Source organism: Salvia hispanica, chromosome 3, assembly GCF_029641045.1.
Source record: "Salvia hispanica isolate PSC_SH4W2 chromosome 3, Shi_PSC_v1, whole genome shotgun sequence".
Classification (NCBI taxonomy): domain Eukaryota; kingdom Viridiplantae; phylum Streptophyta; class Magnoliopsida; order Lamiales; family Lamiaceae; genus Salvia; species Salvia hispanica.
Window position 1 is genome coordinate 39,525,943 of NC_142694.1, and position 21,099 is coordinate 39,547,041.

Consider the following 21,099-nt stretch of genomic DNA (forward strand, 5'->3'; position numbering starts at 1 on the left):
GTGTTTATTACCTCCTTTCTTTGCACCCCAATGTTTACCATTTATTCACACGAAGGTCTAATTGCTCTCCATATAGATCCTCATGTTCTTCTACTATCTTTTTCGCTGACGCCACAGCTGCTTCACTGCATCGAAACAATGAAATCGATTTCAGCGTTGCTATTTCTCCAACTTCAGATGGGATTTCCTCGAGTTTGGATAAATATCTGAGACAAAGCTTCTCAAGAAGTGGAAAGTGGGAGCTGTCTGACACAATCCAATTTACTAGACCTTCGAAAGCACACAACTGTAGAAACTTGAGCTTCTGGAACTGGCCTTCAATTGTTTCCCACTTGCCAGTTCTGAAGACACCATTTCTTAATACGAGCTTCTCAAGAAGAGGTAATGAACCGATTTTAGGCAATATGTCTTCCAACTCCGTGCTATAATGGACTTCAACAACCAATTTCTTGATAGAGTTGGGAAAATTAATCCTCAGCAAAAAGTCACCACGTCGACTAGAGGTGCTGCAGCATAAGCTTTCCAATTTACTGAAGCATTGAAGATAGCTTAGACAGTTTTCTCCCTCCTTTTGACGGAAAGTGTATTTTAAATGCAATTTCTTCACGTTGGGTATTCTTTTAACAACCTCCTCATTCAATAACAAATCCTTAACTCCTTTGAGTGTTTGCAGATTCTCCATAATGACAATGTCAATTTCGTCACTAGGTGGATTTGGGAGAATCAATTTGTCATCCATAAATTCAAGATGCCCAAGTTGATGCAGTTTCCATATTTCATTTGGTACATGAAGATCGTTCCGAAAATATGAATAAGTAATCAATGTCTGTAGATTCCAAAGGAGATCAATTGAACTAGAGAATCTGGACTCACGATGAACACTGATAGCAAGGTACCGTGAGTTAACCAATTCAAACACATTTTCTAGGAAATACCTCTCAAACTTACTTGCCCTGAATGTCCTCAACAATCTAAGATCCTGAGACGGTAGAACTATGCCATCCTCACTTGCTGTCTCATCCTCACTTGCTGTTTCGTCATACTCACATATTATGGAACGAGTATGTGACAAAGATCCTAACAACCCTCCAGTTTTAAGAACGACTCGACGTTCGCTAATACGGGCCGGAGGATCATCTCTTATGACATGGTAAAATCTTTCCTTTTCAGCTTCTTTCAAACACAAATCTCTCAACAAATCATGAATTTTACAATACTTAACATTTCCAGTAGACCCCAATTCATCAACTAAAACGAGATTTCTATCGACCAATTCCTTAAAATACTCTTGAGCAAGTGTTTCCAAACGTTTTCCACTCCTTGGTTTCAAAAATCCTTCAAAAATCCATAGTTGCTCGAGCATTGACACACGGATACTGTAATCTTCATCGAAAACACCCATATACAAAAAACATGGCTTTAAGTAGTTTGGCAAATAGATATAGCTCATCCTCAGTATTTTCAAGCAAAATCCATCGTTAGTGTTAATAACAATTGAATTCAAATTTTGCTCTATACGCTTCCAACATTCTTTCGTGCGCTCAGATTTTACCAAAAGACCACCAATTGTAGCAATTGATAAAGGAAGTCCTTTACAATTTGCTACAATATTCTTTCCAATATTTTCCAACTCAATTGGACAACTTTCTTTCCCAAACACGGTTTTACAAAATAAATCCCAACTACTAGCTTCATCTAGAAATTTCATGGCAACTATACAAGACTCGTTCAATTGAGAACTCAAGTCAGACAACCTAGTTGTTATGATTATTCGACTCCCATTTTGGTTATCAGGAAAGAAATTTTTTATCTTCTCCCACGCATCTAAGCTCCACATATCATCCATTATTACGAGATATCTCCTATCAAACAAAACCTTGTATAATTTTTGTCCCAACTCATTCTCACTCAAATCACTACTAGAATCTCCACTTGCTTGAAAAAGAACTTCTCTAAGTGTATGTTAGAGAAACTGTAGTCCAAGCACGAATATCAAAACGCTCCTTAACAAGTGCATTCTCAAATAGATTCATGGCAAGAGTGGTCTTACCAATGCCACCCATCCCCGTGATGGGGATGATCTGGCGGTTGAGTTGATCACTGGTGAGCTTATCCAAAACGTCAAGAAAAACTTCGTTAGAGCCCACGATCACGTTCTCTTTCACAGTGGGAGAAGACGCCGACAAGGCAGCAACGGGCTTCTGCTTGGTCTGAGCTTGAAGTGCAATGCTCTTCACCTCTTTGTTGATCAGATCCATTTCTTCTATCACTTTGTGTAGATTGTGATAGAAGTCATGATCTGCAACGATTGTGGATCCACTGTGAATTTGATCCACAATATGGGATTCGATAACATCCTCAGCCGCGTAAACTGCATCAGCAATGCGACGCTCCAATGGATCAGCTTCGTGGCTATCAGCAAAAGGGGAAATATAGCAATCAAGAAAATCCTGCAAGAAGGTAATGTTTTGAGTGAGGGATTGAACTTGTTTTTCGTCAATAGATATGGGAGGGGAAGGATGTTTCTTGAGGGTTTCTATGATATGCATAAGAGAAACCAGAGCTCCATAAGCAGCCATGATTGACAAGTGAATGAAAATAAGGTAATATTTAGAAGACAACCAATCTTGTATTGGACGAAGAACGCATGTGCAACATTCTTAAAATAAACAAAAGATGCTATAGTTGTCGGATACACACTAATTTATTATAGGTTAAAGTTACTTTAATTATTAGATTATAGTTGTCGGATACACACTATAGTATATGTTTATTATTACATGTTACTCCCTCCGTCCCATAAAAGTTGAGTCGTATTCCTTTTTAGTCCGTCCCAACAAAATTGAGTCATTTCCTTTTTTAACAAAAGACAAAACATCTAATCACTCTTATTTTATTCCATCATTTACTTTACTCTCTCTTATTTTTCCTACTTTTTTCATCTCTCCTATTTATTTAATATAAATTCTTAATTTCCGTGCCCAAAAGTTTTGTCTCAACTTTTATGGGACGGAGGGAGTATAATGCAATGGGTTGGCTATATAATATATGTAGGACACTTTTGACTAATAAAACCTACGAGTACATATGCATTCATCTACTGCTTGGGCTTATAATATATGCGTTTATAATATTATGTAAATATATGTTGTGTGACGGTGTCTTATTAGAAAATGTATAAATATAGATAAGAGCATCTCCAATGGTAGGCTAGCGACCGGCTAGCCGATTGACGTGGCTAGCCGAATTTCGGCGAAAAAACCGGCCAAGGCTAGCCGATTGTGTGTGGTTGGCCGATGCGCTGGCCGCCATTGTGGCGGCCCGATCGGCCAGCGACGATTATTAATTTTTAATTTTTTAAAACCTATATAAACGCGATTTTAGTTTCATTTTCATTTGCACCGCTTGTTTTAACGAGTTTTCTCTCTCTCTAACTTTCTGTACAAGAGCATCATCGAGCGATGAGTAACGCGGGTGGTAGCAGTGGTGGTAGTGGTGGGGATGCTGAGGAGTACGAACGGAGGATGAACGAGGCTATGAATGCCTACATTAACCGCGAGATGGAGCGGTACATGCGTAGGGTGGAACAGCAGGCGATACCTCGCCCTCCACGGGTTATCCACCGCCGAGCAGTGATTGATCGGGATCACGCCGCTGCACATCAGCGGCTGTACGACGACTACTTTTTGGAGAACCCGCGGTTTCCCGCACACATGTTCCGGCGGCGTTTTAGAATGCGCAGGGAGTTGTTTATGCGTATCGTTGGCGCATTAGAGCGTCGATATCTGTGTTTCCGCTTCAGGCACGATGCGGTTGGCAGACCCGGCCACACCCCTATTCAAAAGTGCACGGCGGCAATCAGGCAGTTGGCCTACGGAGGCGCGGCAGACATGTGGGATGAGTACCTCCACATCGGTGAGTCGACAACCCTGGAATGTCTGAAGTACTTCTGTGAGGGCGTGATGAACGTTTTCGGTGAGCAGTACCTTCGAAGCCCTACTCCCGAAGATTGTCAGAATTTGATGCAGATGCACGGGGAGAAGCATGGGTTCCCCGAGATGTTAGGCAGCATAGACTGTATGGATTGGGAGTGGAAGACTGTCCGACTGCATGGAAGGGGGCCTACACGACCGGCTACAAGTCAAAGAATCCCACGATGATCCTCGAGGCCGTAGCTGATTACCGGCTGTGGATCTGGCACGTGTATTTTGGGGTAGCTGGGTCGAACAACGACCTCAATGTCCTGAACTCGTCTCTCCTCTTCAACGAGAAGTGCCAGGGCGTCGGTCCAGCCGTCTCATTTGTGTCCAACGGCAACCGGCATGATATGAGCTATTACTTGGCGGATGGGATATACCCTAGGTGGCCTGTCTTTGTGAAGACGATCAGGCACGCAAGTGATGAAAGGAAGGCCTACTTTGCGGAACGACGGGAGTCGGCGCGCAAGGACGTGGAGCGCGCATTTGGTGTGCTCCAGTCTCGATGGGCGGCAATTAAGGGTCCAACGCGTTTGTGGGATGTCACATGCAATCCCAAATAATGTATGCCTGCATTATCTTGCACAACATGATCGTCGAAGACGAAGGCGTACAACTGACTAGTTGGGCCAATGACGATGAAGCTGGTCCAAGCCACGGAACGGCCACCCCTAGCGTACGACGTGGGGTACCTCTCGATGAAGCCGGCCGCCTCAAGGAATTTGCCGACATGCGCCAAGTGGATGCTCATATTCAACTCCAAAAGGATATAATTGAAGAGTTGTGGGCACGGAGGACTGCACGGCGATAGTTTTTTTTCTTTATTATGTACCTTTTTAAATGTAATTTTTTTTATCTATGTACCTTTTTAAATGCAATTAATGAATTTTCCCGTATATGTCTCGTAAATTTAATTTTGTAATTTAATCGTAATTTTAATTCCGTAAATGTAGTATATTTTGAATTATTTTTTTTGCGGATGGCTTATGGATGGCCTAAATCTGATGTGACAGGTGGATTTTTAGTGCTGCTGACGTGGCAGGGAGAGAAAGTGGCTGGCCTAATAGCATTAGAGATGCTCTAATGCATGGAAATATAAAAAAAACTAAATATATACTTTGACAAGTGTGAAAGAAAAGAAATAATACGAAAGTCTTAGTAGTGACATGTAGTTGAAACGTGTATCGTATTTGATTCAAATGAGGTGTATTTTAAAGAAGGGTTGGATATAAAATCTTTTCCTCCATTAAGTCGGCTTAGAGTTGGATGGAAGAAAAAAATTAAATAAATGAAACCAAAGGGGTGAAGTCCTTCATAAGAAAAATAGTTCGATATTATTTTTGTTGATGGACCAAGGGCTATGGATCAAGAAATGGGAATAAATGTTCTATCAGATTATCTATCTTAATTAGGTGTGTATAAATTATACTTTTAATTTTACATATTTTATGTGATTGATTGTTATGTGTTAAATTGGAGTGAATATTTGAATTATATTATGCGAGTCTGAAATGGTTATGTATTATTTGATATTTATGGTGCAATATGATGTAGATATGTGATTTGTGCAATGGATATGTTTATCTATAGTATTGGAGTTAATTGATGGAATATATGGATATGTAATTGATGCAATTGATATGTTTGCACATGGTTTTGGAATTATTTGAATCATTGGATCTGTGACAGTCATGCCCTGAGTCTGATATCAATGGCAATGGACCTACGGGTCATATACAATGGCAATGGACCTAAGGGTTATATATACAATGGCAATGGACCTTCGGGTCATATATATATGTATGCAATGGCAATGAGACCTACTGGTCATATATACAATGGCAATGGACCTTCGGGTCAGATACAATGGATCCCAGACAAATGTCGGGCTTGATCTGTCACGGAATAATAAAAAGAACGGAGAGGCATATGTATATGAATATTAAATTGTTTATGACATTTATTATTTCTGGTGATATATTTTGGTGAAAGAATGTGTTTGATAATTGTGTGTGGAATTAAAGGTAAGGTATATATACACCGAGTTGTGGTTCATATAAACCCATAATATTTTTCAGGATTAAGATATGAGTGAACCTTTTGGGTTGACGTGAGTCATAGGAACTCCACATGTTATCAGGGTCGGCAGCTGACTGATACGCTCGGATTTTGCACTATTTTAAGTCTATTTTAAGGCCATTATTTGGTCCGTTTTCGATGTCAAAGTCACTCTACACGTCCATATATTTTGTCTATTTTGGTATTTTGACGTGTTTTGTGAGAAATGTGCATAATTGAGCCGAAAAATGAAGCCAAAACGCAAAGTCTGGAAATCTGGAGTCAGACGGCGACCGCCGGCACCTGGCGGGCAGTGCAGTGCAGCGGTCCGCCTCGGAAAAATACACTTGGAAGAGAAGTCTCGCCCGGCGACCGCCTAAAGTCGTGCGGCGGTCTGCCGCCGGAGAAACAGATTCTCTGGACTCCAACGCGACGACCGCCGGCCAAGGTGCGGCGGCCCGCCGGAGAAAGGCGGCAAATCCGAGATGCCCTAGATTTGCTCCAAGATTTACCATATTTTGAATATTTTTTTCCTTCTACAACAAGGAATGGCTTTCCCCTATAAATAAGACCTCGGGCTTCATCAAATTAGAGAGCTTCTACTTGCAAAATAATTCATAGAGATCAAAAGTTAGAGTACTTCACTTGTGCAAGGAGTTGAAGAAGGATTTCAAGAACATCAAGAACGACAAGGATTCAACGTACGGGTTTTATTTGCTTTAGTTTTATGTTCAAATTGTTTTCCCTTCAATCTATGTGTTTAGCTTATTCCATCATGTGTAACTAAACTCATAGGATTCTAGGGATGTGTTAGTAATGACTTTGGTTATACAATTCCAATTTTTCTATTTAATATCCATTTTGTTTTTAATCTCCGGAATCCATTTCTACTTAAGGAAGAAACAAAGTAAAAGCAAAACGGATATTAAATAGAAAAAGGAATTGTATAACCAAGTTCGTTACTAACACATCCCTAGAATCCTATGAGATTAGTTACACATAATTTAATAAGCTAAAAACATAGAATGAAGGGAAATCATAAAGAAAATAAGAACTAAAGCAAATAAAACTCAAAGGTTGAATACTTGTAGCCTTGATCTTTTCTTGATTCCATCTTCAACCTCTTGCACAATGAAGTACTCCTAACTTTTGAACTTTGGAAATATTTGGAAAAAGCCGAAAAGAAGATGAAAGATGAAAGAGTAGGGTTGGAGGAGGAGCCTTGAGGGCTCCCCAATTTGGAGGCTATAAATTGGTTAATATTATGAATTAGGTCATGGGGGTATATATAGGCTTGAAAAGGATTTAAACTTGGTAAAAAAAGTATCCTCCAAGCAATAATAAATATGGAATTTTCATGCCCCATAGTAGATGAAAAAGATTTGGATTCACAAGGTAATGTATTCTTTCCTTCTTTAAACGCCTACATTGCATTTGACAGCTTTGCGCGACTTTAGTAGAACAGCCATAACTCTCTCCACAGCACTCTGATTGAGGTGATCTTGGTACCAACGCGAAGCTCTATTAAATTAGAAGAGAATGACATGTAGAACACCCTGATCGGACTTCAGGATCGCCGGATAATTGAGTTTGAACGCAACTGTCGCGCACCGCGTTTTCCCAGCCAGCCGTTGGCAAGGGCCCAGCGAGCCGCTGGACAGCTCCAGAACGCTCTGGAATGGTTGCAACGACCTCTGCATTGGGTGCAGCGGGCCCCTGGGTTGTCCTTCAGCTCCTGCTTCCGAATTTTCACCTTTTTATGCTCTTTTTCAGCGTTATTTTGCACATTTATCACAAAACACATCAAAATACCAAAATGGATAAAATATTCAAATAATGGACATGTAATGCAAGTTTGACACTCAAAACAGACCAAATAATGACCTTAAAATGTGCAAAATCCGAGCGTATCAGAAATGGGGTATTAGAACAGTTGGAGGATTTTAATAAGACCGTCGATGATCTAGAGAATATTGATGTGTCGATTGGCGATGAGGATAAGGAAATTCTGTTATTGAATGCCCTTTGAATGCCCTCCCATCGAGTTATGACCAACTTCGCGATGCGATCTTGTATGGCCGAGAGAAGACCGTGACATTCCTCGAGGTGCAGGCTGCTTTGAGATCTAAAGAGCTGCAGAATATGGAGGCAAAGTCAGGTAGCTCAATGTCTGAGAGCTTGAATGTGAAGAAATTCAAGGGGAATAAGCCATTCAAGAAGTTCAATGAGCCTTCCAAGAACGTTCCTAATGATCAAAAGGAAACTCGCTCTTGCCACTGGTGCAAGAAACCATGTCATTTGAAGAAAGATTGTTATGCCTGGAAAAGGAAACATCAAGAAAATGGTGGCAAGGCAGTGAATTTAGCTGAGGAGGTTGAATGTTATGGATAAGAAGGAGAATGGGTCTTGGATCATGGACTCTGGCTGTAGTTTCCATATGAGTTACAACTTGTCTTGGTTTGAAGATCTAAAAGAAATTTCTGGATCTGTTATGCTAGGAAACAATCAAATATGTTCAGTGAAAGGTGTTGGCTCCATCAGATTGAAAGTTGAGAATGGATGTAGCATCTTACTCAAATCTGTGAGGTATATCCCAGAAGTTAAAAGAAATTTGATCTCATTGGGCTCTCTTGAAGGAAATGGGTGTAAGTTTGTGTCTAAGGCTGGGGTGATGACTGTCAGGAAAATTGTTGATGAAAGCTTAAAGAAAGGGTAGTTTATACTACATGACTGTCACTCTGTGTTAAAAGATACTCCATCCGTCCAACAATAGGAGTCCCGTTTTTCCATTTTGGAACGTCCGGGAATAGGAGTCCCGGTTCTCCTTACTATATTTAGAAACAATAACCACCCCTACTTATCCACATAAATTTCAAAAATGCCATTACAAAACCCCCAAATTAATTCCCTAATTTTCTACCCAATACCCTCCGCTTCGCATCATTTGCATAATTCAGTCTCTCTCTCCCTCCCATTCTCACACTATCTCTCTCTCGGGAACCCTAATCGTCTGTCGCCTCCATTGCTCCTTCTCGCCCACCGCCTCCTTCTCGCTCCGTCGCCACCATCTCCTCCACCGCTCCTTCTCGCTTCATCGCCACCACCGCCTCCTTCTCGCTCGTTGTCTCCACCGCCTCTTTCTCGCCCGTCGTCTCCACCGCCTCCTTCTCGCCTGTCGTCTCCACCGCCTCTTTATTGTCCGCCGCCTCCACCACCTCCTATCAAACCCTAATCGTCCGCCGCCGCCTCACACTCTCTCATCCTCTTCTTCTGGCCCTTTGATTCATTAATCTTCCGTTGTGAAATTAATTGTTGTATTGAGTGTAGTTTTTAGTGGCAGTTAATTTTGCAAAAATTGCTCTTGAAAAATCTGTTCTTATGGCCTCTATGCGGGTTTTACTTTTTTATTTAAATTCGGTTCATTTTGATTCAATCTTGTCTTTTGAAATCGATTCCCAGTGGATTTGAATTGGAGTGTGGATTTCGCATATTTCTGTTATGAATTTGATTAGAAATTGGTTTTGTTCTTGTTTTTTGTTCCAGATTATGACTTCAATTTAGTTGAATTGTTTCTTTGATTCGATGCAATACAAAAAAACATAAGATACTACAATAAGAAAATTGTGATATAAAAGCTGAATATATAAATTAAATAAGTTGGTTCCAAATTCAGCTATCACACAACAATTATTATAATACTCAAATTAGTTTCTTAAAACCCGTGCCCATTAGAAATGGGACACCTATTAATGGACGGAGGGAGTAATTCAGAGGTGGATTATGCCCTTGTTACAGAAATTTTGAGGGTATGACATTCTAGACTTGGTCATCCAGCCATTGGAACAGGGAAGGAGCTGATTAAAAGAGGACTTGTGCTATGTGATGGTGCTGATGATGATTCAGTGAAATGTGAAGAATGTGTTTTGGGGAAGGCAAAGAAATTGAGTTACCCGAAGGCCATACACACATCAACAAAGCCACTTGACTATGCACATAGTGACCTATGAGGGTCTGCTCAAGTAAAATCCATTGGAGGTGGGAGATACTACATAAGCATCATGATGATTCTCAAGGAAGATATGGATTTATATACTGAAGGAGAAGTCATAGGCCTTCACTAAGTTCAGAGAGTGGTGCATTGAAGTGGAAGCAGAGAAAGACACAAGTTTGGGGTGCTTAAGAACAGACAATGGCCTGGAGTATCTATCCAGAGAATTTGATGAGTTTTGCAAGTCTAGAGGCATCAAAAGGCATCAAATTATTCCCTTGAATCCACAGCAAAATGGTGTGGCAGTGAGAGCAAACCGCACCATCTTGGAAAGGACAAGGTGTATGCTACTGACTGCTGGTTTGGAGAAGAGGTTATGGGAAAAAGCATCATCCATTGTTGTGGCATTGATGAACAAGTTCCCATCATCCAGTTTGAATGGGAACATACCAGACAATATATGGTTTGGCAGGAATGGCAGCTATGAGAACTTGAGAACTTTTTGGCTGCAAGGCTTTTGCACACATCAAGAAAGGGAAGTTAGAAGCAAGGGCAGTTAAGTGCATCATGGTGGGATATCAGCCAGGAGTGAAGGGCTACAGACTGGTGCATTGAACCTGCAAATGGAAAGATTGTTATCAGCAGAGATGTCATTTTCTGGGAACATGAGATGCCTTTGAAGAAGAAGGCCGACACTGAAATAGATAAAGAAACTGAGAAAATGAACATTCCTGAGATTGAGGTGGAGCATGAAGGATCTCAACCAGAACAAGAAACTGAGGATTGATGTTTCACAGTCACCACATCCACCACAACAATCAAGCCCAACAGCTCAAGGTAGCTGGAAATTGGCCAGGGACATGGTTAGGAGAAATGCAAAACCTTCTTCTAGATACTCTGATGCTGAGTACTTGTTCTACTGTCTAATGGTAGCAGAGAAAGTTGAATACTCAGAACCAAGTAGCTATGAGGAAGCAGTCAGGAGCAAGGATTGAGAAAAATGGATGCAAGCTATGATAGATGAGATAGACTCACTGTTAAAGAATGGCAATTGGGTGCTGGTGGAGAGACCAGATCGCAGAAGGGTTGTGAGTTGTAAATGGATCTTCAAGAAGAAGAGGCTGCTGATGGAGATAAAGTCAGATACAAAGCAAGGTTAGTGGCTAGAGGTTTCACGCAGGAGCATGGCATTGACTATGAGGAAGTATTCTCTCCTGTAGTGAAGCACACTTCCATTCGAATTTTGTTAGGAATTGTGGCTTGAAAAGATTGGGAACTGGAGCAGCTGGATGTTAAAACAACATTCTTGCATGGTGACCTAAAGGAAACCATATATATGGCTCAACCAAAGGGCTTCATAAAACCTGGAGATGACGGTACAATTTGCTTGATAAAGAAGAGTATCTATAGTTTTAAGCAGGCTAGCTATCAGTGGCATATGAAGTTCAATACTTACATGATCAGAAGTGGATTTCTAAGGTCTTGCTATGATGAATGTGTTTACATAAAGAGTGTAGGTGGAGCTACTGTGGCTTATCTACTTCTATATGTAGTTGATATGTTGTTAGCATGAGCTAATTTGAAAGAAGTTCAAAAGGTGAAAGTAGACCTCAGAGTTGCTTTTGAAATGAAAGATTTGGGACCCGCCTGAAGAGTTCTTGCCATGTCCATAATGAGAAGAAGAGAAAGAGAAAGTATGGCTGGAACAAGCTGATTATATAGCCAAATTGCTCAAGAAATTCAAGATGGAAAATATAAAAGAGGTTTCTGTTCCTATGGGCCAGCACTACAAATTGACTGCAGATCAAGGGCCAAAGAATGAAGTTGAGAAAAGGGAGATGCAGAACATACCTTATGCAAACATTATTGGTAGTATAATGTATGCTATGATTAGTACTCGGCCTGATATTGCACAGGCTATATCAGTAACTAGCAGGTATATGACTAGTTATGAAAGGAACATTGGTGTGCATTAAAGTGGCATGTGAGATATCTGCGGGGAGCCACAAATGTTGGGATTCTGTTTGATGGAAGTGGTGAACATGAAGGTGATGCATTAGGGGGTTGGAGTGATTCTGATTTTGCTGGAAACCTAGATACCAGAAGGTCACAGTCAGGTTATTTTTTTAGGTTATTTGTTTACTCTTAATGGTTTAGTGATCAGTTGGAAGAATAGTCTTCAAGGAATGGTTGCTCTATCCACTACTGAGGTTGAGTTCATGTCACTAACATCAGCAGTGAAGGGAAGTTCTTGGCTCAAAGGAATATTGAATGACTTTGGAATAGTTTAAGAATCTGTGAGCATTGGTTGTGACAATAATAGTGCTTTATGTCTGGCCAAGAATCAGGTATAGCACGAATGAAGTAAGCACATAGATGTGCGTTTATACTTCATCCGAGAGACGGCAAAATTAGAAGAGGTAACGATCTTCAAGGTTGACACTGCTGAAAATCCAACAGATATGTTGACAAAGCCTATACCAAAGGCTAAACTTGAGTTGTGTATGAAGTTGGTGAAGCTTCATAGGATTGACTCGTTTGGCAGTTGAACCATCAAGGTGGAGTTTGTGAGGATGTTGATGGATCAGCTGCGTACATGAAGAAGAGAAGAATCAAGGATCATTTCTTGTGATGAGCTTCAGGGACCGTCGGATCAATCTCCGATTCAAGGAGATTTAATCTCAGCCATAGATAGAATATGACCGTTAGTTTTGAATGTGTATAAATAGTTTGTTAAAGTTTTGGTAAGTTGTTAGACTAATAGTTGTAGCTCATTACTCTCTCATTTTGTGATTGAATAAGAAATTCTTCTCCTAATCTCAAACCCCTTCTCTCCTCCGATAACATACACACACACAATCGATCTCTGATTTCTAACATAATACAATACATATGCGGAGTTTATATTTCGCATTGAGGTTTTATATTCTTGGTGATTTATAAGTTAGAGTGAACTGTCTATTAGGCCCTAGACTTGTACGCTTTCACTTTTGCGGTGCCTAAACAAAATAAATATTATTAGAGGTACACATACTCGTAGTTACGCACGTTTGAAGATTTTTTGCACTTTTTGGCACTACCCGAGAGGGGTGAAGGGCAAATTCGTTTTCACACACAATATTTCTCTGTCCACAGCTCGGGCCTTTTTGCCTGATTCTGGATTTGGAAAAAGGTTGAAATGATTTGATGTCACGTAGAATAGGAAAAACAATTGTCCACTCGTCTTCCTAAACACATTCTTATTTATTCACACCAAGGCAACATTCATGTTCCCGCCACTTCATTTTCGGAAGCACAACCTGTACCCATCATGACATGCCTCCGCGGAGAAAACGGGGAACACAAGCCCAGGCACTGCGGCCACCGCCACCTCCACATCCGGAGATCATCGACGTTGACCTGAAACCTGGGACATCCATCCAAGAGATATTGATTTGTTTGACCCCGCTCTTGAATATGGTGACCCCGCTATTATTGACTCATTTAACTTTAATTTCACGATTAGTTTATAAAAATTATTGAGATTTCTTGGAGGGTACTGTGTTACTCGGGCAAAAATTAGGTCCTTGCTATTATCATTTTATGCACTGTGTTACTCGGGCAAAATCGAGCCTGTGACCAGTTCTTGCAGTTTATTTATGCTCTGATTTATCATAATCTGATATCTATAAATGCATGTCGAAATTAAAATTATAACTTTATCATTTGGTTTAGAAGTGGAAGGCACTTGCAACTGTCTATCCATAAATGAGAAAGACCTATACTATTTACGTGTTACATCAGTTGTTTACTAAACAAATAATAATGCAAGATGACTAAAGAACACGAGATTTACAAATAATAATGTTGTTATGATCGGAACAATTATAAAGCAAATCAAGATGACTCAATAACACGAGGCTTACTAGGTTTGGCATTAACATCCTATGTCCATGGGAGAAGGGAAGAACTTTTATTCAATGTAAAAACAAGATTACAAGAATCTACACTCCAAGAACTAATTCCAAGCTACCTAATCCCACTCTAGAATACTCGATCGAATATGAAGTATAACTCGATCGGCTTTTCAGGCCAGACGACAAACACTCACAACAATCAAACCACAAATTAGGCTAGACTTGTAGTAGTACTATTTATATAGACAAAGGGGGGGAAACGTAGAAAATCAAAATCAACAACAGTCTGCCTGCCATGTGGCCATCGGCATGCACCCTCCATGGCCCGCCTCACTCACCACCGCCATTCCATCAGCCGCGCCTAGGGTCCGGTCCAATAAAGTGCACCATTTCAAAACGCATTGGCATGACTTATCCAAGAATAACTACTTTTATAAAATCAAATACTCCCTCCGTCCCTCAAATATTGTCCCACTTTGACCCGACACGGGTTTTAGAAAATGTAATGATAAGTTAGTTGAAAAAGTTAGTGGAACATGGGTCTAACATTTATATATTAGTTTTATAATAAAATGTGAATATGAATGAGTTAGTGGAATATAAGGTCCACTACCAAAAATGACAAAAAATGAAAAGAGACAAATTTTGTGGGACGGATGAAAACAGAAAAATGGGACAAACTTTCAGAGATGGAGTGAGTATATAATATAACTCTCAGCTATTAGAAATTTCAGATACAAAACTATCAGCAGCAAACCTTGCTCCAAAATCCCATTTTTTTAGGGATATTGACACCTAATATCATGCAACTTTCAAAAAGTTGTGTTTTTCACATGAACTTTGAAATTGACAAATAATATCACGAACTTTATCCCGAGTTTGTTATTTTACATCATTGAAAAAATTCCGGCAAATAATATCATTTTTTTCGTAATTTACCGACAACAACTTCGAGAGTTTCAAGATTTTCAATCTTTGAGAATAGTTTCAAGCACACTCTCCAAATTTGTTCTTTAACATATTAATATAGCCGAAATTTTTTCATTGGTGGGAAATAACACATTCTGGGTAAAGTTCATGATATTAATTGTCAATTTCAAAAATCTTGGAAAAATCTCAATTTTTTGAAAGATACGTGATATTAGGTGCCAATATTTTTTTTTAGCAACAAAAAGATGTTAAAAATTCAATCTAATCTCACTCAAAACTCTGTGCAAATTCACATATAATATTAGCTCAATTCTCTTTTATTATTCAACAACGGTAAATCCATTGCATTTCTCTCCATTTATCATGACTTTCATCCTGTGAATAAAACAGATGCACTCTGTTTTTTCATCAACCCCCACCCACTCTTCTTGATCCCCTTCTGGCTCATCACGTCTCTCGTCTCCATCGCATTGACCCATTGCCCTCCCGAAGCACAGCTATTCGACAGCAGAACATACGCCCCAGGCTTCTCCTCCGCACCTCACACGCCCTCGACCCCAACTCCTCGTCCCCAAAGGTCTGCAGCCACTGAGCAAAGCAGACCACGCGTTCGCCTCAGGTTGCAGGGAAGCTTTGATATGGCTGGTGACGCCTGGTGTACTATGTGTTAGTCTGCAAGACCTTCCTTTACCATTTTGATAGTAATTCAGAGCCTTATGATATCCCAAAGTCCTAATCCATCGCAGTAAAATATGGATTAGCCTACACTATTTTCATCTATCCAAATCTTCCAAAGTAAACGACTCCTTAGAGTAACTAACTACATGTAGCTTCTAAGGTAGGGCAACGGGCAATAATACTGATAGCGTAACAACTCATTCACAAATGCTTTCTGAACCCTAAACTCTAAACCCTATAGTGTTATGTTGAAGATGAGCCTATACCATCTTCATCTATCCTAATCCTCGAAAGTAGACGACTCCTTAGTCCCTAGAGTAACTAACTACATGTAGCTTCTTAGGTAGGACAACGGGCAACAACATTGATAACGTAACATCTCATTCGCGAATGCTTTCTGAACTTGAACTAGCTTCCAACGATTCCGTGGCATTAAACGTATAACACGACAATAGTGTTGCATTGAAGATGAACACAATATTCCTAGCTCACAACATCAAGACCTTACACTTTCCTTCAATCAACAACTACCAATGTATCATGGCAAATCAGACCAACTATATTCATGATAAGAATCATCAAAGGAACACTTACTTCTCCCCAATTTCACATACATAATCACACATCTCAAAATCTGACAACAGCAACACGAAATTAGATACCTCTTGGCATGGAGAAACGCTGCGGGGCCTGCGATCAAGTATGCCATTGTGAAAATTATCAATTTTCATTATAAAAAACTAAAATTATACTCTCTCCGTCTCATTAAATATGCAACATTTGGGAATTGACACATATTTTTATGTAGTGTTTTGTGAGTTAATATAGAGAGAGTAAAGTAAAAGAGATGAAAAAGTAGAGATAAAGATGTTTGAAACATTTTATTTTTAATGAGATAAACTAAAAAAGAAAACATTTTATTTGTAATGGGATAAAAGAGGGTGTATAATTTCAACTAAAATTTAGAAAGGGCAAAATTTAACGTTTAGAAAAAAACACAAATCATCATATTTTATTTTTAAAAATTCTAAAAAAATTGATAACCACGTGTCAAGCTGCCACTGGCTGATCAAACTGCATGCATTGGGGGGAGGGTACGCAATATTTTTTCTAGGCAATTAAAATATAAAAACATAAACCCCGTTTACATAAACAATGATCAAAGTGATAACTGTACAATCATTATTGATCTTCAAAATAAAAGAAAAAAGAATATGGGAAAATCCTCCATCGCCTCCATCAACCACATATTCAGATCAATCATGCACACTTTTGTGAAGACAATCCGCTTACTTGTGTTGACCTCTGTTTCAATTTCAATTTCAATTCTTCTTCTTCCCATGGTAATTTCCGATTTCGATTGAGAATTACATTCATGCAAATGCACTGTTTTGTACTTCTTCTCAGCTTCCTCTTCGCTTCTGCAGGCGCCGCCGATCACATCTCCATCAACTGCGGCGAAGACGATGCACCGGAAGGCTCATCAACGGCGTCGACAGCTGCGACGACCGCCGCGGATCCGATTCCCTACGCCACTGCGCGGATCTCCCGCTCTCGATTTTCCTACTCCTTTCACCTCGCTCCAGGTCAGAAATTCATCCGATTGCACTTCCTTCCCGCCGCCTACCGCGGATTCGAAAGCTCCGGCGATTTCTTCACCGTTGAATTCGGTCCTTTCACGCTGCTTGCTAATTTCAGTGCCTCAATAACTGCTCGTGCGCTTTCTGTTAATGTTATTGCTAAGGAATTTTGCGTAATTGTGGATGAAAATGGAAATCAAACCTTCGATTTAGTGTTCTCTCCCGAGACTAGCCAATCTAGGTATAGTAATTATGCTTTCGTTAATCGAATTGAGGTTATACCGGTGCCTTCCACCGTTTCATACTGTCACGGTGGGGATAGTGGAGTTGATGTGATTGGGGAAAAGTCTGTAATCTATGTGAACAATGCTACTGCGCTTGAGAGGGTTTATCATCACAATATAAAGTGGGGTGATATCTCGTTTGGGCATGATATGTTCGGGGTATGGGCATCGATTCTTAAAGGAAATGGAAACAAGGGTAGTGATCTCACCTGGAGAGTGTTTGTTGATGTAGGATTTAGGTATTTGGTGAGGGTTCACTTGTTTGATGTAGGGATTGGGATGGATTTTGTTCTTATGATTGATGGCAAGGTTGCCTTGACTAGTGTTGACATGGTCGAACAGTCGGGGAATCGGAGTGTTCTTTGGTATAACTACATAGTGATGGTGCAAGGGAAGAAGAGTGAGTCTAAGCAAAGAATCTCTATCTCTCTGCATTCTCGTAGTGAATTGGTGGCTAGACGAGGCCCGATTGAAGGATTTGAAGTGTTCAAGTTAAGCAACCATGACCTCAGTCTTGCCTCTCCCAATCCTCTGCTTCCACCAGGAGATTCGCTGTCATACTCTGCCCCAACTCTATTACAATCTCTTCTTGGTCACAGAAATGCTATTGCAACTGTGGTGTTTACTTTAATGGTGAACATCGTTGTCCACAAAATGTGGGCAACTGATTCTTCTAAGGATGAAAACGAGCCATCTGCCAGGGTAAAGCGACCTTGTCGTCACTTTTCACTAGCTGAGATGAAATCAGCAACAGACAACTTCCACAGCAGAAATATTGTTGGAAGGGGTGGATTTGGGGATGTTCTCAGAGGGTTCATGGATAATGGGAGAGAGATTGTAGCCATAAAGCGGTTGAAACAACGCTCCAGTCAAGGGGAGCAACAATTTTGGTCAGAGGTCGAAATTCTTTCTGAGCTGCGACATGTGAATCTGGTTTCTCTCATTGGATACTGCTGTGAGCAAAAGGAAATGATTCTTGTTTATGAGTATATGCCCAATGGGACATTGGCTGACCATCTCTACAAACTAGCCAGAGAAAACAAAGATTTTTATCGTCTCTCTTGGAAGCAACGACTTAAGATCTGCATTGGAGCTGGCCGAGCACTAGATTATCTTCACACAGGCCTTGGGATCATACATCGAGATGTGAAATCTTCAAACATTTTGCTTGATGAGAACTTTGTGGCTAAAATCTCAGATTTTGGCTTAGCTAAGACCGGATTTGGCAGTGGATCTCAGATCCAAAATAGCACACTAGTTAGAGGCACACGAGGATATTTGGACCCGAATTACTGTGAAACGCATAAACCAACAAAAAATAGTGACACGTATTCTTTTGGTGTGGTGTTGTTGGAAGTGCTGTGTGGGAGAAGAGCGCTGGAGCGATGTGATGAAGAAGATAAGTTTTGTCTGACTAAATGGGCTATAGATAAAATTAGTAAGGGACAGGTTGACCACATTGTACATTCAAGTCTAGTAAGTGAAGTATCACCAGATAGCCTGAAGACGTTTGTGAAGGTTTCAAAAAGATGCCTGCATGATGTACCAAAAAATCGTCCAGCAATAGGTCACGTTGTCATGAAACTTGAGCTTGCACTTCAGCAGCAGGACAAGGCAGAATCTATGGGTCCAAATGAGGGGACTAGAGGCGAGAATTCGTATTCATCTACTGATAAATATCAGAAGAAGAACATGAATCTTATGGTACCAAATGAGAAACCCGATATTGTTGATGCCTTGCCTCAGATGGAGAATGCGACATCCTTGGCTCCTGAGGTAAGAATTATTACTGTTGCCATGCCAAGTAATGATAATGATAGAACTATCTTATCGACTAAACCGAAATCAACGGCGAAAGTGAAAACTGTTACTTTTCTTTCAAGTCAGCAAATTAACAGATCAGTAGTCAGTTCTAGAAGACAAAGTGGAAGGAAATCCATGATGCATCTGATATCACAAAAACTTCAGATATCACAAAAACTTCGGCAGTTGAATGGTTTTTGGAAGACCAGGAAGCCCACAAACAAAATGCATATGGTTGGAACCTCAGTATCAGGTATGTTTTGGTAGTAGCTTGATGGATGGTTTTTTGGTTCCCATATGGACTTGTTCGTTGATATAACAGGATTTCTGGCCGTTCATTTTTCTCGCTATATATTTGCAGCTCCAATAGCAAATACAAAAGGCATATCGGGTGGCAATTCTGAGAGAAATGATGAGATTATTTTTAGTCCCAGTCCGGAGTGGAAGATGCTGGCCGAGCCCAATATGAGGGTTTTCAGCTTAACAGAACTCAAGGTCGCGACTCACAATTTCAGAAATGATTTGGTCCTGGGAGATGGAGGTTTTGGCACGGTTTACAAGGGGTGGCTGGTTGACAGAGACAACGCTGAAACAACCATAATTGCTGTCAAGAAGTTGGGTTCTGAAAGTATGCAAGGGTTTTATGAGTGGCAGGTACAGTACAAACAATAGAATTGTTTTCACCTATACTCTGCTTAGCATAGCTTAGCTTGATCATATTTGTATGAGACTGGGAATGGATGATGTGTACCTTTTGCAGTCCGAGGTGAGTATCCTTGGAAAACTTTCTCATCCCAATCTGGTGAAGCTCTTGGGCTACTGCCATGAGGGAATGGAGCTACTACTTGTGTATGAATTCATGGCCAAAGGCAGCTTGGAAAGCCATCTATTTACAAGTAAGGCTTTAATTCATTTCATTTGCTATCATCATATCTTCTCATGTTGCTTCACATTAGAGGTACACATTCTCTCCTAGAACCTAGTGCTATATAGTTTACTTATAGAGTTCTCCTTGGTTAGGGAGCATGAATGTTCCTCCACTTCCATGGGACATTAGGCTTAAGATATTGATTGGAACAGCTCATGGCTTGGCGTTCTTGCACATGTCTGAAAAACAAGTTATCTGTAGGGACTTGAAGCCATCCAACATATTGCTTGATGGAGTAAGTTGACTTCTGCCTTTCAAGTTTAGACCAATTCGTTTCCACTTTGATTAAGCTCAAGTGATTTGTCCGCAGTCATACGAAGCGAAGCTATCTGACTTTGGGTTAGCAAAGTTGGGTCCATCAGCTGATAATTCCCATGTTACGACACGGATTATGGGAACATATGGTTACGCTGCTCCCGAATATATCGCCACAGGTAAAATATGGCCAACTCGCATATATCCCAACAGAGGTCGTAATCATCACATTATAATGAGTTGCTTACTTTTGCAGGGCACTTGTATGTGAAGAGTGATGTATATGGCTTTGGTGTGGTGTTATTAGAGATGCTGACAGGGCTGCGCTCAATCGACAAACAACGCCCTCATAGACAACATCATCTTGTTGATTGGATGAGGCCATATTTATCCTATAGGAAGAAGTTAAAGAAAGTGATGGATATCCGTTTAGAGGGAGCATATCCGACTAACTCAGCAATGCAACTATGTAAGGTTGCCTTTAATTGCCTTAAACCTGACCCCAAGAGTAGACCCTCTATGCAGGAGATAGTGCACACACTGGAAGGAATTGATTCTGCCAAAATGAGAGACTAGAAGAAGAGTATACCTATGTATGTGCTCTGTTGAAATTTGTTATTGTGGCAATTATTAGAGTGAGTCATACCTATGTATAAGCTTTGCAATGTGAATTACTTAAAATTTGTTAAAATGTCACAGATTGATTAGTGATAGAAGCCTAC

General features: G+C 40.3%; 2 protein-coding genes and 1 pseudogene across 2 annotated transcripts; 1 reads left to right on the forward strand and 2 right to left on the reverse strand.

Moving 5' to 3' along the window:
* Nucleotides 1–34: 34 nt before the first annotated feature.
* On the reverse strand, nt 35–1,137 carry LOC148930754 (putative late blight resistance protein homolog R1B-13). Its single transcript, XM_089066602.1, has 2 exons — nt 1,086–1,137; nt 35–1,029 (listed from the first exon to the last, which is right to left on the reverse strand). Exons 1-2 carry the CDS (start codon nt 1,135–1,137, stop codon nt 35–37), a joined length of 1,047 nt encoding a protein of 348 aa, XP_088922728.1.
* On the reverse strand, nt 1,020–2,579 carry LOC148930755 (putative late blight resistance protein homolog R1A-10; annotated as a pseudogene).
* A 14,317-nt stretch (nt 2,580–16,896) lies between these two features.
* On the forward strand, nt 16,897–21,093 carry LOC125214194 (putative receptor-like protein kinase At5g39000). The gene is made up of 6 exons (XM_048115103.2): nt 16,897–19,447; nt 19,556–19,848; nt 19,955–20,090; nt 20,215–20,357; nt 20,433–20,556; nt 20,634–21,093. Exons 1-6 carry the CDS (start codon nt 16,903–16,905, stop codon nt 20,951–20,953), a joined length of 3,561 nt encoding a protein of 1,186 aa, XP_047971060.1. The 5' UTR covers nt 16,897–16,902; the 3' UTR covers nt 20,954–21,093.
* The last annotated feature ends 6 nt before the right edge of the window (nt 21,094–21,099 follow it).

What these genes read in the sequence shown, in the direction of transcription:
- LOC148930754 (XM_089066602.1), bottom strand. Translation starts at nt 1,137, where the DNA reads ATGATCCTCCGGCCCGTATTAGCGAACGTCGAGTCGTTCTTAAAACTG. An exon ending in GTCGTTCTTAAAACTGGAGG is followed by an intron (nt 1,030 to 1,085) that starts GTTGTTAGGATC and finishes ATGACGAAACAG; the next exon opens with CAAGTGAGGATGAGACAGCA.
- LOC125214194 (XM_048115103.2), top strand. Translation starts at nt 16,903, where the DNA reads ATGCAAATGCACTGTTTTGTACTTCTTCTCAGCTTCCTCTTCGCTTCT. An exon ending in AAGGGTTTTATGAGTGGCAG is followed by an intron (nt 19,849 to 19,954) that starts GTACAGTACAAA and finishes TACCTTTTGCAG; the next exon opens with TCCGAGGTGAGTATCCTTGG. An exon ending in TCCCGAATATATCGCCACAG is followed by an intron (nt 20,557 to 20,633) that starts GTAAAATATGGC and finishes TTACTTTTGCAG; the next exon opens with GGCACTTGTATGTGAAGAGT.